Raw genomic sequence first — 12,302 nt, forward strand, 5'->3', positions numbered from 1 at the left:
ATTCTGCAATTTCGGGTATCCGCATACCTTTATTACTTACATAACCTATTATATTACTTTAAGTAAAAATCATATTACATGTAATAGTAAATTTAAAAATCTGTAATTATAATTATTTATTACGAATATTTAATATCTTAAATCAAATTTGTAGTTTCAAAAATTTTTGTTTATTTAACATATTATTCGCCAATATATAAAATCTGAATTTGAAATATTACATATCAAGTGATACAATTTTGTATCTTATTGCACATATAAAATTCCACAATCGCGCGCATTCGCGAACTGCGCCGGTGGTTCCCAAAGATGGAACCTGCGGGTGAAAGGGGGAAAGGGAGGAATAGAGATCTTCAATTCAGTTCACAGAGTGGAGCAATGTGGAGAAGAATGGGCGTTCCGTCTCCATCGTTTCTGTATCGACACTAAATTGAACCTAAGAAAATAAATTTTACTTTCAAAGAACCAACAAATTAATTATAAATGGGCGATTTTGGGAGTTAAAATAATTAAAATATTATCCCCCGGCAAGTAATTAAACAAACCCGGTGGGATTAAAGTATCCCAAAAATCTTTTAATGTAACACGATAATTGTTGATTAAACAATTTACTAAAACTCGTGTATTTGATTCTTCGCTACTAAATTAAATAAAAAAAAAAATCTTATTAAATTTATATGCAATATCAAGTTTATATAATTCATTGAAGTACGTTACGAGTTACCACTTTGAATTCAGTGGAGAACAGCGATCACAGAACAATTGAAAAATTCGTCAAGGCTCAATCAAAGATCGACATGCTTACGTTAATGCAATTGGTAAGTCGTTATATTCCTTTATAAATATTTTATATTTCTTTTTTCTAATTGTTTCGTATTTATTTTTTCACGTCTACGTATTATTGTTTTAATTACGCCTTATTTTTCTATGGACCTCGTTCTTTGACTTCTCATGCGGTCGATTGGTAACCTACTTTACAATTTCGTTAGTACTATGGTGTCGCTTCGAAAGGAAAATTTGTCATGTAAATCATGTGCTGGTACACGGTGATAATTATAACGTAGAACCTACATAGAATATAAAACCGAATACGAGGAATGTCCTGCGTCCTCACTTGTAAACAAACACGCGAATCGTACGTTGAGCCGCAACGCGTCCACGTGCAAAACACGTTGCGTTTCGTACGCTGATATTCTTCCCCTTTCTCTCCATATGTGTGTTGCGCCTCTGATATTGTCCTTAACCCTTCGTCAGTCATTTTGAAGGTATTGAACGGAAGTAACAAAGAATTTGTTGCAATTTAATTTCTTCTAAAAACTGTCTGTCTTCAAATTTACGAAGATGTACGATACCTTTCGCAAATATAGTACAGGACTATGTATCAATACAAAATTTATATCGTTGCAAATAGTTGGATTAGTAAACCAAAAAATTATTAAATTAAGTAAGAATGTAATTTTTATATGAAACCATAAAAAAGTATTAGCACATATGATATATATATAATATATAAATTTCTGTCACACTATATGTATATATATTCCTGTTCTTATGTAACATTCTTACAATATTCTAATTTCATCTTTCAATTCGTGATGTAATTAAATTTCTCTTCAAAAATCTAGGTTTCTCCTATATTTGTTACCTTGCACATGTATATACATATATATGTATAACTCATATATATATATATAATACATATACCTATATATATATATAATGTCTTTAAAGATATATGACTTTTGTAAAAATTATCGATATCAATAATGCAACCCTTGTATGATTCAACGTGTCAGAAAGTTATACAATTTTAAGGGCGTCATAAATGTTACGCTGTTAACTGATGTAATACGAAATGATAATTATGTATTCGAATCGATTATAAGCGTCCTTATGTCTAGTACGCCTTTGAACTTGACAAAGTTGAATTCTACGAAGTTTGGAATTCTCGTTGAACCTCTAGAATGCCTCGATGTATTCCCCTGCCCTGCAAAATTTTTTTTCCGAATTCCTCGAACGCAAACTGGGAGTGGCGTCCTTCAGGCTCCTGTTTTCGTTATTCTGTACCGAAAGCTCGAAGCATAGTTTGCTGATATCGTTCGTAGCGATGACTTCGAGGAATTCAGTGGTAGGTGATACGCATTAAATTTCACGATCTTCAAACGTGAACGAAACGTTTTTTAGAGCTCGAAATCATTTTCTAATTCTCCGTGTAGTGTATCTTCCGAGGAATCGTGCAAGTTCTGAAATTTCATCACTTTTACCGGAAATTACGCAAGGAAAATCGGTTGACGTAACGAGCGACGCGATCGATTCGAATAGCCGTTAATCAAAAGCACGCTACTAAAAAGACTTTACAAATTAGACAAAAATAGTAGCATCAATTTCTACAATGTTTTCTTAACATTGAAATACAAATATGTGTATAATTTACGTAGTGAACCCCGCAATTCTAAACATTCCGTGTAGCGTCCATACTTCCTGTAGCGTCTACTCACATACGCGTTACAGTTAATTATTAATCGTAAAAATTAGTGGTATATTATCTGTTTTCAATTGCTTATTCGCAAAGGAAAAATAAAACGAATAATAATTCAATCGGTGCCACTATGGAAGGAAAAATGGTGACAGTGTTCCTCTATTATCTCTTTATAACATTATACCTTGTTATCGCAATACCAAACATACCAAGCGTGATCATTTAACCAGAGACAAACTTTGTCTCTATTTCAAACATTCAATTTGAAATATTCTAACGACTGATTCTTTTCTTTTCTCTTTTACAGCTAGATTTATCGTGTGATGCCGATGGAGTGAAAATATCCGACACACCTGATTGGAACAATGATATATCGCATGGCCAGCAAATGCAAGCGTCACGCGACCAGGACCACATACAGCTGCAACAACGTGAACAGTTGCATCGCGACAAATTACAACAACAACGAGATCGCGACAGTGAACGAGAACATCTACATCAGCTACAGTACATCGGTAACTTGCTGTTAGACTCTCCGCCGGCGACTAACTTCCAAGGATACTCACACGATGCATCTTGCACGCAACCCAATAAGAACAACAATATCGATGGTAAAAGTTCCGTTTCCTTTATCCCATTTTTATATAATCGTATGTGACCATCTTGTTTTGATTTTTGGATAAATTCACAGATTGGCTGTTAGCCCTTCTGTTATGATGGGTACGGTTGACGATCGAATGTGATCGAATAATATACAGAGATACGAGATATTATTTGATTTGTTATATGAATATAAGATTATTTATTTTTACCCGATACAAAGATAGAGAAGATATTTTAAATGTATTTTTTATCTTATATGAGTAAATCATGTACTTTTAGTTTCATTAGATAAGGATAAAATCAGCGAGAACCTGCTTCTGTGATCTTTTTTCACTATAATTAATAATCTGTTTTACAATTATTAACAAAATGATCAAAGACCTTTGTTTTTGTTTTATAACTACCATCAATTTTATGACTAATCTTCGTATAAATTTAATTATTGGTTCCAATATCTGCTTAACGAGTTACATTGTTTTCTCTTTTTCTTTTTTTGAAAGATTCAAGATATAAAAAAATTTGTTCTAATCGCCTGCTTGGTTGTTTCAAAACTAACGAGCGCGTACGTTCGTCGTTTGTCAATCGATAGTCCTCGTTGCGCTGTGTCGTATTTTCTTGTGATTTTATTTAAAACGGCAACGTATTTTGTATTTTTTCCTTCACGTTAGGAGACATGTCAATTTCGGATTTATTTGGACTGGGTTTACCTCGGGGTTCATTATTAGGCAGCCAGTCAACAACTGCGTCTCCCGGTTGCCGTAATTATCAGTATCAGGGTCGCAATCAAGGATCCTCTCAGCATTATCAGGTGACATTTCCTTTTATTTTTTATATTATGCCTAAGATTCTCCTAACTGCCCGAGATATTTCGGTCTCATATAGGTCAAGTAATTTCGCTATTTACGTCATACTTATCAGAGATAATTACTCTTCCAGTAATTCGTAATAATACCTCATAAATAATAATGTTTTTTTTATTTTCGACAAATTATAAAATAAAAATTAAATAATCTATAGTGTAATAAAATAATTATTAAATTCAATTAAATTCTATGAAGACCCGACTATGGTCTTTATTCTATGGTTGGGAAGGTTCTTATCTGTATTAATAAAATTTACTTTGAATCCAATGGTTTTAGAAGGACCATTATACATGAGCGATAATTTAATGATTTCTGTGAATATGTTTTAATTACTTAAAATGTACGAGGAACTCGAAGATCCTTAAAATGTTTTTCTTTCAATTTATGAACGTCACGTGTTGGATATGATAGTGAAAATCTCGAATAGAAATGAAGTAGGCAGTATTCTGAAACGTCTGCCGGCTGCCAATGCAATAACCGGAACAATGATTATCCTCATTGGAGTGACTCCAACTGCTCCTCGAACTTCCTTTTCCGTCCGTCGCGCGGCTAATTTTTTTGCACAATAGGGACCTCCTGGATACCTGATGTATCGATTTTCAATATATTTTGTTGCGACCAATACCTCCTAACATCAATTTAGGATAGCGCAAATAACGATAACGGATGGAGATAATAAAGTCTGCGACGATAAAAATAATATTTTATAAAATTTTAGAGCCAACCGGAGAAATCCAAAACTAAGTACATATTGTAACGTACAGTAATATTTTAATCGATTTCTTTTCTCACAGTGATAAATATTATCAATCATGTTATCAATAGTTTAAAAGCTATTTTCTTTCTAAAATAACATAAATAATAATAGACAATTATTGCAATTTAAATTGTAGCGATAGTTAAATAGTACTATACGCGGTCGAAAGGGGTAAAAGCAAGAGAGACCCATGTGAAAGTCGTGCCTTATCGACCAGACACTTTAATGGACATTTTATCAGGCTCTTCTCGTCGCCTTTAACGTTATTACCTTCACCATTTGCTGGATGCATTTGTACATAAAGGACCGACAGGACATCGAAATGCGCGTATTAGAGCCAACATATAATACGTTGGGCAAAATAAATTACGCATAGCCGCGCGCGTTAGTGCGACCCGAATTCCAGGGTAGCCAAGAATTTACAAGCTTGAGCCAAACGGCTCTATCACAGCTCACTTTTCTTCTATCTTCGCTTCTCTTTGACCTCAGCTTTTCTGTGAACTTGTAATTGCGTGCCCTGTTGTTCCTATTTTTTACGTTGCAACATTATTTTGGACGCGGTCCAATAATGGTGTAGCAGGCTTCTCTTTGGCAAAGAAGACGCAAATATTTTCTTATTGCTTACAAGTAATAAATTGAATGTTTTCGAAATATTTTTATAATTAAAAGACGATTTTTTGGATTGAAATATATATTTAAAAAGTTTTTAATTGGTTTTGTTATATATTTTTGAATATAGGGCAATGATAGGAGCGGAATTTGCTCGAACTCATCAATACTTGAAATTCCAAGTTCCCCAAGTTCTATTACTACACCTGGTAGTCCTAGCACGCCTGGAAGTCTGTATTCGAATCCTTATTCGTATTCATCTACGAACAGTAGTAACCAGACGACATCATCACCGAAAAGTCGAGGATCTATGCAGAATGTGGGATCACCCTCATCGCCCATTCATTCTCCTTATTACGGAAGACCCATTCGTGGGTCACCACCTTACAGGTATTTCTTAATTAATTTTTTATAATCGCGTATAATTACAATAAAAACAATTACTAATTGGTAATTTCTATTTCAACAGCGACTGCAGTAGTCCTACTTTCGAGTATCCACATGTGATGGGGTGCAATGGATCAAGATCGAACTCACCAGCGGACTCAGATACGAGTGGTATAGGTAGTGTGGATGGGTCTCTATCCGATATAATGGTATTTTTTTTTAAGTTATAGATAATAATTATCTAAGTTCATCAAGGTTAAGGAGAAAGAAATTGTTTCATTTTAGAACTGTTTATCGTTAAATTCATCGTCACACGAATGTTATCCTCAGTCTCTGGGTTCATTGATGTCGCCGGAAGTGGATTTATGCACAAATAATAGAGTAGCCGCGTTCCAACGAATGGCAGTGAAAAAATATCTATCTTCATCCCATCAAAACTCGTCGACACATCATCATCATTCACATGGACACAATCGAGGTCATCACTATGGATCGAATCAAAACGGCGGTTTCCTGAATTCTTTTATGTCGCACGAAAAAAGCTGTTGTTCCACTGGAAATCATATGATGGCCCTGAATTCACCTCCGATAAATATTTTAGATCCACAGCTCTCGCTTGAACGTGTAGCGCGTTTTCATCGAAGTGCCGCTGGTAATAATTCATTTATTAAAATATAAGAAACAGAGAAGAGGATGTATTAGCAACATTAAAAAACTATAATTTCAGCACTTTGTGACCCAACTTGTACTTGGAGTGGCATATTGCCGCAACGCACTCAAAAACCATCAGGTTACTCATCTAAAGTATTCCTTGGTGGTGTACCTTGGGATATCACCGAATCCCTTTTAATCGCCACTTTCAAGCAGTTCGGTCCAATACGAGTGGAATGGCCGGGAAAAGATCAGTCTGCCACGCAGCCAAAGGGATATGTATATATTATATTTGAGTCAGAGAAACAGGTAGTTAAATATTTTTAGTATCTTATCTCTTTTCTAACTTATTTGTTTTTAATAAACTGGAATATATATGTATTGTTTAAGGTGAGAACTTTATTGACATGTTGTACACATGATTTTACCAATGGTGGCAGTTGGTATTACAAAATATCATCTAAACGTATGAAAGCAAAAGAGGTGCATATTACTTCTTTTTTAGTAAAATTATATTGCATTTCTTGTAAGAGTTATAATATTCATGTAACAATTTTGACATAGGTACAAGTAATACCTTGGATTCTTGAAGACAGTAATTATGTAAAATCCTCATCACAAAAACTTGATCCTCATAAAACAGTATTTGTTGGTGCTCTTCATGGTATGCTAACTGCCGCTGGTTTAGCAAAAATTATGGATGATCTGTTTCGTGGGGTTATTTATGCAGGTAAAAATCGACATACCTCGATTATTAGATGCATATTAGTAAGATTAAAATTTAATTTCAGGGATTGATACTGACAAACACAAATATCCAATTGGATCTGGCCGTGTTACATTTAGTACAAAACATTCATACATGAAAGCAATTTCAGCTGCTTTCATAGAAATAAAAACTGCCAAATTTACAAAAAAGGTTCGCGTAATTTTATGAAATGTTTATGATATATTAAGAGAACAAAATTATAATACAATATATTGTCTTTAATAGGTGCAAGTTGATCCATATTTAGAAGATTCCATGTGTTCAGGGTGCTCTGTACAACAGGGACCCTATTTTTGTCGTGAAGTGGTACGAAAGAGTTTTTTTTTTCCTTTCTAGATAAAAGATATTTTATTATATTCTATCGTATTTGTAGGTGTGCTTCCGATACTTTTGTCGCAGTTGCTGGCAATGGCAACACTCAATGGAATCAATGTGGCATCATAAACCTTTAATGCGCAATTCAAAGACAAATCAAGTGGTCGGATTATCGCCAAACGTAAATTCCTGGTCTCGTGGAACGAATAATCCCACTATTTAAGTACAATTATTGAGCTTCTCTTCCATGGTCACATAAAAATTTTTTTTTGACTATTTGTTTTTGCAAGGACGTTGCGCTAGCTGACTTACTGACAGGGTGCAAACTTAGTTTTTTATCGCAAAGCTGCGGGCAGCTGGTTTGACGATATACATTGAAATACCGGACATACCAGCTGATCGGCAAATGCAACGATTTGTTTATTATCGTTACTATCACATACGTCCGCGGTATAGAGACTAATGGATAAAAATCGTGTTTCTCATAAAGTTCCTATTTCGAACGCGGCCACAGTCGCGTTCTCAACAAACAGTATTTTTATTTAGTACGTTTATTTAGGGACTGGTTCTCTTGTTGATCGTTTTATTGCAATAATTGTGCCATTGAGTAACACATCACATTATATGATAATTATGCGTTACGAGTGTGCATTTACATTGAATCCGTGTGGGTCCAATTGTGGCTTTTATAGTGACAATAATTTTTATACGATAAAATGGGAAGCCACTCGATCGTTAAAAAAGAAGCGAAACAAGAGAAGGAATGAGTTCACAATGTTAAAAAAATCCACAAAAAAACAACGCGCCGCTATAATAATCTATCGGCGAAATATTACGCTTAATCGTACACTGTTCGATGAGATTAGATTATTGTGGAATTCTAGCGGCAGGAGGAGTTGTTCATTTAATTATTGTTATTTTTTGCGAAGAACGCATTTAATTTGAGTACCAATTAGAACCCAGGCTATATACCGACATTTGTCGATGATATCGCCCGTCGTTGTAGTTTTACGTTACATTGTACAGTGTAAGGGTTATTACCAAAATGGCAATTGTAATCATAATTTATACTCTTAGCCAAGGCGATAAGCCTTTATGAGCTTCGTTTACAGGGACTGTTTAACTGTTGACGAAATGGAGAAGTACATGGTCTACGATTCTGGAGCGGATTGTAGTAATTTGATTCTGTTTTTATTTTTTGTTACGATATTATGTTATGTATTTTCTTTCAAGAAGATTTTGCAATATTGCTTCTAATCGCGTTTCTGATGTTTTGATATCATTTTGTTGAGTGAATTAAAAATCATATTTTTGCAGATAGACTTCCATTTGTCGTTCCTCCTTTTTTGTTTCATCATTTTGTTTCTTTTCTTTTTATCGTTCGAGAAAATAATTCCTCCAAATGAACCTTCTGCCCTTTTTAAACTCCTGGCCTTAAAAATATCTGCTTATGCAAACTGCTAGATACTAAATGTTATTATATGAGAATTTGATAGTTAGTATAAACAAAATCATAAAGTAAATATCAGTTAATAACACAAATTATATTAATCATATTAATTTATATTTAATTTGTTCAATTTTGATATTTTTAAATTAATCTAAATTATAGTACTTTATTCAAATTGAAAGTTCTTGTCGCAAATAATTACAAATATCCTCATTATTTAAAAAAAAATTATAAGAAGTTCGGAATAATTATAGGGAATAAATATTGGCAAAAATAAGGTGAATTAAAGTCTAAAATTTGGAACTTAAAATTTCTGAAATTTAAAATTATACTGGAAGGATTCAAGTTATGATTATCAATTTTTAGAAAATTACTGAAACAGATACAGTATAAAACGATGTTATTCAAATATTTCATATTCGATATTTATGATAATAGTAATTATGATTTATATATTATATCCTTTATTTTAAATATAGATTACACATTAATGATAATCATACATTAATGATGATCCAAGATAAAAGTATAAATTTAAGATTTAAATAATTTAAAATTCATATAATCAACTGCAAGTTACACTGCTATAGTACTGAATTATTTAACACATATTAAAGGGAAGGTGAATTTATCATATTTCTGAGTCATTAAAATTTCGCCTGGTTTAAGGAAGTGGAACAAATACACAAAAAAATATATCGTGTTACATCAAATACAATTATCAAACAATATGGTTATTATATATATAAGAAAATACTCCTATGAAGTGCTTTAATACAACATACAAAATAATATATGTATATATATATACATATATTCTACGAAAGCTTCGAATGTAATCATAAAGTTTTTAGTAAACAAAAGATCAGTTTTTGCTAATGCCTAAGAATGGTTCTAAAGTAATGAACGACAAAAATTCTTAGACTAAAAACTAACGAATTAACGGCGAAAAGATAATGAATAATGAGCCGTCAGAAATTTTAAAGATGCTCTTTTATCGGAAATATTATCTTATTTACAAACTTTTAATAAGTCGTGCCTTTTAATATAATCTCCATAGATTTTATTCTAACGTGGAAAACACAAATTATTTTTAAATCATTGATAACCACGCGATACAGGGTGATCTATTATTAAAGAAACAAGACTGCTACTGGTACGCATAATGTCAAGTTTTCTTAACACTTTTAAGAGATTTAACCACTCGCGAGGCAATGATTACATCGTGCTCTAGGTAGCAAAATATTTTTATTTATGTTCATACAGAAAGTGCCTCGTATTCTTTCACTTTTATTGATAATAGAACCTATATCTATAATTTACAAATACTGACATTCGAATAACATGTAAAAACGATTCGATCAATAGTAAACATATATAAATACTAATTAGCTTAAAATCAAGTAAGCTTTATCCGAAATATCAATAATTTATATTGCTTTAGCTTTTTTCCTACTGCATATATCCTTGTTAAAACATACCTTGTAACACAAAATTGATATATTAAAAACAATAAATTGTTCTTTATTATGTTAACAATATTGTATTGTTTCATAATATATAAAATTATACTTTAAATTACATAAGAAGATTAAACAGTTAAGATTTATTTTCTTTTAATTATGATTCATTTGACATTTATTACACAACATTTCTTATATAAATTGATTAACAGAAATAAAAAAATATATTTATACTGATAATTGTAACAATTCTTGCCACCTTATTCTTAATTGTAGATATTATGAACTTTTGTGTTTGGCTCGTTTACTTAAAGCTTGATACAAACCAATCAAGGAAGACAAGGTTCCAAGTGCCCCAACTTGCCAAGTTTTTAACTGTCCTCCCCAGAATGTGCCAGATGGCAGATAACTAACTGCATAGCTTATATCTAAGACTAATCTTATGCAAGTTAGTAATTCATTCCACCTCTGTCTACTTACTGTTTTCAAGGCAATTCTGTTCAAAAATAAATATTATATATATAAAATAAAAATAAATAATTGATATTATAACATCTTATTAATCAAATCAATATAAAAATATTTGTATATTGTTCCTAAATTTACCTTGTATTGCAGTTAGTTTTACTAAGATGTGTCTTATAATTGCTAAACTGTTTTAATTTTCGTAGAGATCTATAAAAAAATATACATGTAATCAAAGCGTTTAAGTATAATATTTAATTCTATCTTTTGTATAACATACTTTAATAATGACAGTTGCAGAGAAATTATCCAGAACCACGTTGAAGCATTATTCCATGCTTCAGTATCAATTTTAATCAGTTTATGTTTGCCAGCCCAAAAAATGTGTTCTACTGGGCCAAACATAATATCCACCAAAATCTGCATTAATTCCACACATCTGATCAACCGATCTGGCTCCTATTAGATGACATATGAAATTTATATGCCTGTAGAAGAATAGTATACATTTGTACATTACATTAATATATAGAAAATGAAACACAATTTGCAGAAATTATTTTCTTTTACATTGTAAGTATATTTTACTTCAATAATATATATACCTCTTTTCCCCATCCATATGTCATTGCATAATGAATGGTTGGTATGTCATCCAATAATCTTAAAATCATTCTGCATTCACTCATTTGACTGCTAAATATTTTTAATTTCTTTTCTGTTTCATTTGAGGATATGCCCAACGTAGCAAATTTTGCCATATAAGACAATGTTCTCAAAAATTTATCTCTACCTTGATGTGTTTCCAAATATTCTGATATTAATGCAATAGTCATATTGGAATGAATATGTTTGAAAATATAGATCTGACACTGTAATAAAAAAAATGTGAGATAATATAATAATTTTATTAAAAATAATAACTTTTTATGGATCTGATTATTATATAGTTTAAGCAATAGTAATACGTATAATTTGTAAGATCAAGTATAAAAATGGCAACTCACCGAATATGTAATGCAAATAAGTTCTTAGCTATACCAGCCTATACATATGTGTCCTACTTATTATTAATAAATAACATATGTCACATGAAGGAGTATGCAAAGTGAGTTAAGCTGTGGAAAGAATTAGTTTTTTCATACATTTCATACAAGATCTGCGAATTATTTATGTGCATTTACATTTTATTTTGTTATGAAATTTGTAATTAAAAATAATTTTAACATAAACAAGTTTGAAGTGTGACTTTTCATTCCTTCTTACTTGACAATGCACTCTTGCGGTTGTGTCACAAAAATTGAAATAAAAAGGTAGTCGGTAAAAAAGAAACCGTGTCATCTATTGGTAAAAATCAAAATATTTGTAAATATTGAGAAATTGACATATATAGAATTATTAAATAATATTCGTGGTATAATTATTCTTTCAAGAGAACACGATTTTGATTATTTATGAAAGATTATACAAATAAATATCAGAATTCTTCGG

The 12,302-nt window shown here is 31.7% G+C and overlaps 2 protein-coding genes across 4 annotated transcripts; one reads left to right on the top strand and one right to left on the bottom strand.

Moving 5' to 3' along the window:
* The first annotated feature begins 358 nt into the window (after positions 1 to 358).
* Positions 359 to 8,755, top strand: LOC132909760 (cytoplasmic polyadenylation element-binding protein 1). Of its 3 annotated transcripts, none has more exons than XM_060964795.1 (12): positions 359 to 818; positions 2,787 to 3,090; positions 3,751 to 3,890; positions 5,442 to 5,701; positions 5,781 to 5,907; positions 5,984 to 6,350; positions 6,426 to 6,658; positions 6,740 to 6,832; positions 6,914 to 7,079; positions 7,141 to 7,268; positions 7,344 to 7,424; positions 7,492 to 8,755. In XM_060964795.1, the coding sequence occupies exons 1-12, from the start codon at positions 798 to 800 to the stop codon at positions 7,654 to 7,656; spliced, it is 2,085 nt and encodes a 694-aa protein (XP_060820778.1). In that variant the 5' UTR covers positions 359 to 797; the 3' UTR covers positions 7,657 to 8,755. The 3 variants fall into 3 exon arrangements, with proteins under 3 accessions (XP_060820778.1, XP_060820776.1, XP_060820779.1); XM_060964793.1 differs by lacking the exon at positions 359 to 818 and adding an exon at positions 2,005 to 2,128; XM_060964796.1 differs by lacking the exon at positions 359 to 818 and adding an exon at positions 2,475 to 2,624.
* Positions 8,756 to 10,112: 1,357 nt separating this feature from the next.
* On the bottom strand, positions 10,113 to 12,098 carry LOC132909805 (peroxisomal membrane protein 11C). Its single transcript, XM_060964908.1, has 5 exons — positions 11,819 to 12,098; positions 11,417 to 11,683; positions 11,092 to 11,270; positions 10,953 to 11,021; positions 10,113 to 10,842 (listed from the first exon to the last, which is right to left on the bottom strand). Exons 2-5 carry the CDS (start codon positions 11,645 to 11,647, stop codon positions 10,626 to 10,628), a joined length of 696 nt encoding a protein of 231 aa, XP_060820891.1. The 5' UTR covers positions 11,648 to 11,683; positions 11,819 to 12,098; the 3' UTR covers positions 10,113 to 10,625.
* Positions 12,099 to 12,302: the final 204 nt, after the last annotated feature.

This window comes from Bombus pascuorum, chromosome 8 (genome assembly GCF_905332965.1).
Source record: "Bombus pascuorum chromosome 8, iyBomPasc1.1, whole genome shotgun sequence".
Taxonomy (NCBI): domain Eukaryota; kingdom Metazoa; phylum Arthropoda; class Insecta; order Hymenoptera; family Apidae; genus Bombus; species Bombus pascuorum.

Excerpts from the sequence above, each read along its gene's own strand:
- LOC132909760 (XM_060964795.1), top strand. The coding sequence starts at position 798 with ATGCTTACGTTAATGCAATTG. Across the intron at positions 6,351-6,425 it reads TTTTCATCGAAGTGCCGCTG|CACTTTGTGACCCAACTTGT; the intron begins GTAATAATTCAT and ends CTATAATTTCAG. Across the intron at positions 7,425-7,491 it reads CCTATTTTTGTCGTGAAGTG|GTGTGCTTCCGATACTTTTG; the intron begins GTACGAAAGAGT and ends TCGTATTTGTAG.
- LOC132909805 (XM_060964908.1), bottom strand. The coding sequence starts at position 11,647 with ATGACTATTGCATTAATATCAGAATATTTGGAAACACATCAAGGTAGA. Across the intron at positions 11,271-11,416 it reads CATATGGATGGGGAAAAGAG|GAGCCAGATCGGTTGATCAG; the intron begins GTATATATATTA and ends GTCATCTAATAG. Across the intron at positions 11,022-11,091 it reads CTGCAACTGTCATTATTAAA|ATCTCTACGAAAATTAAAAC; the intron begins GTATGTTATACA and ends ATTTTTTTATAG.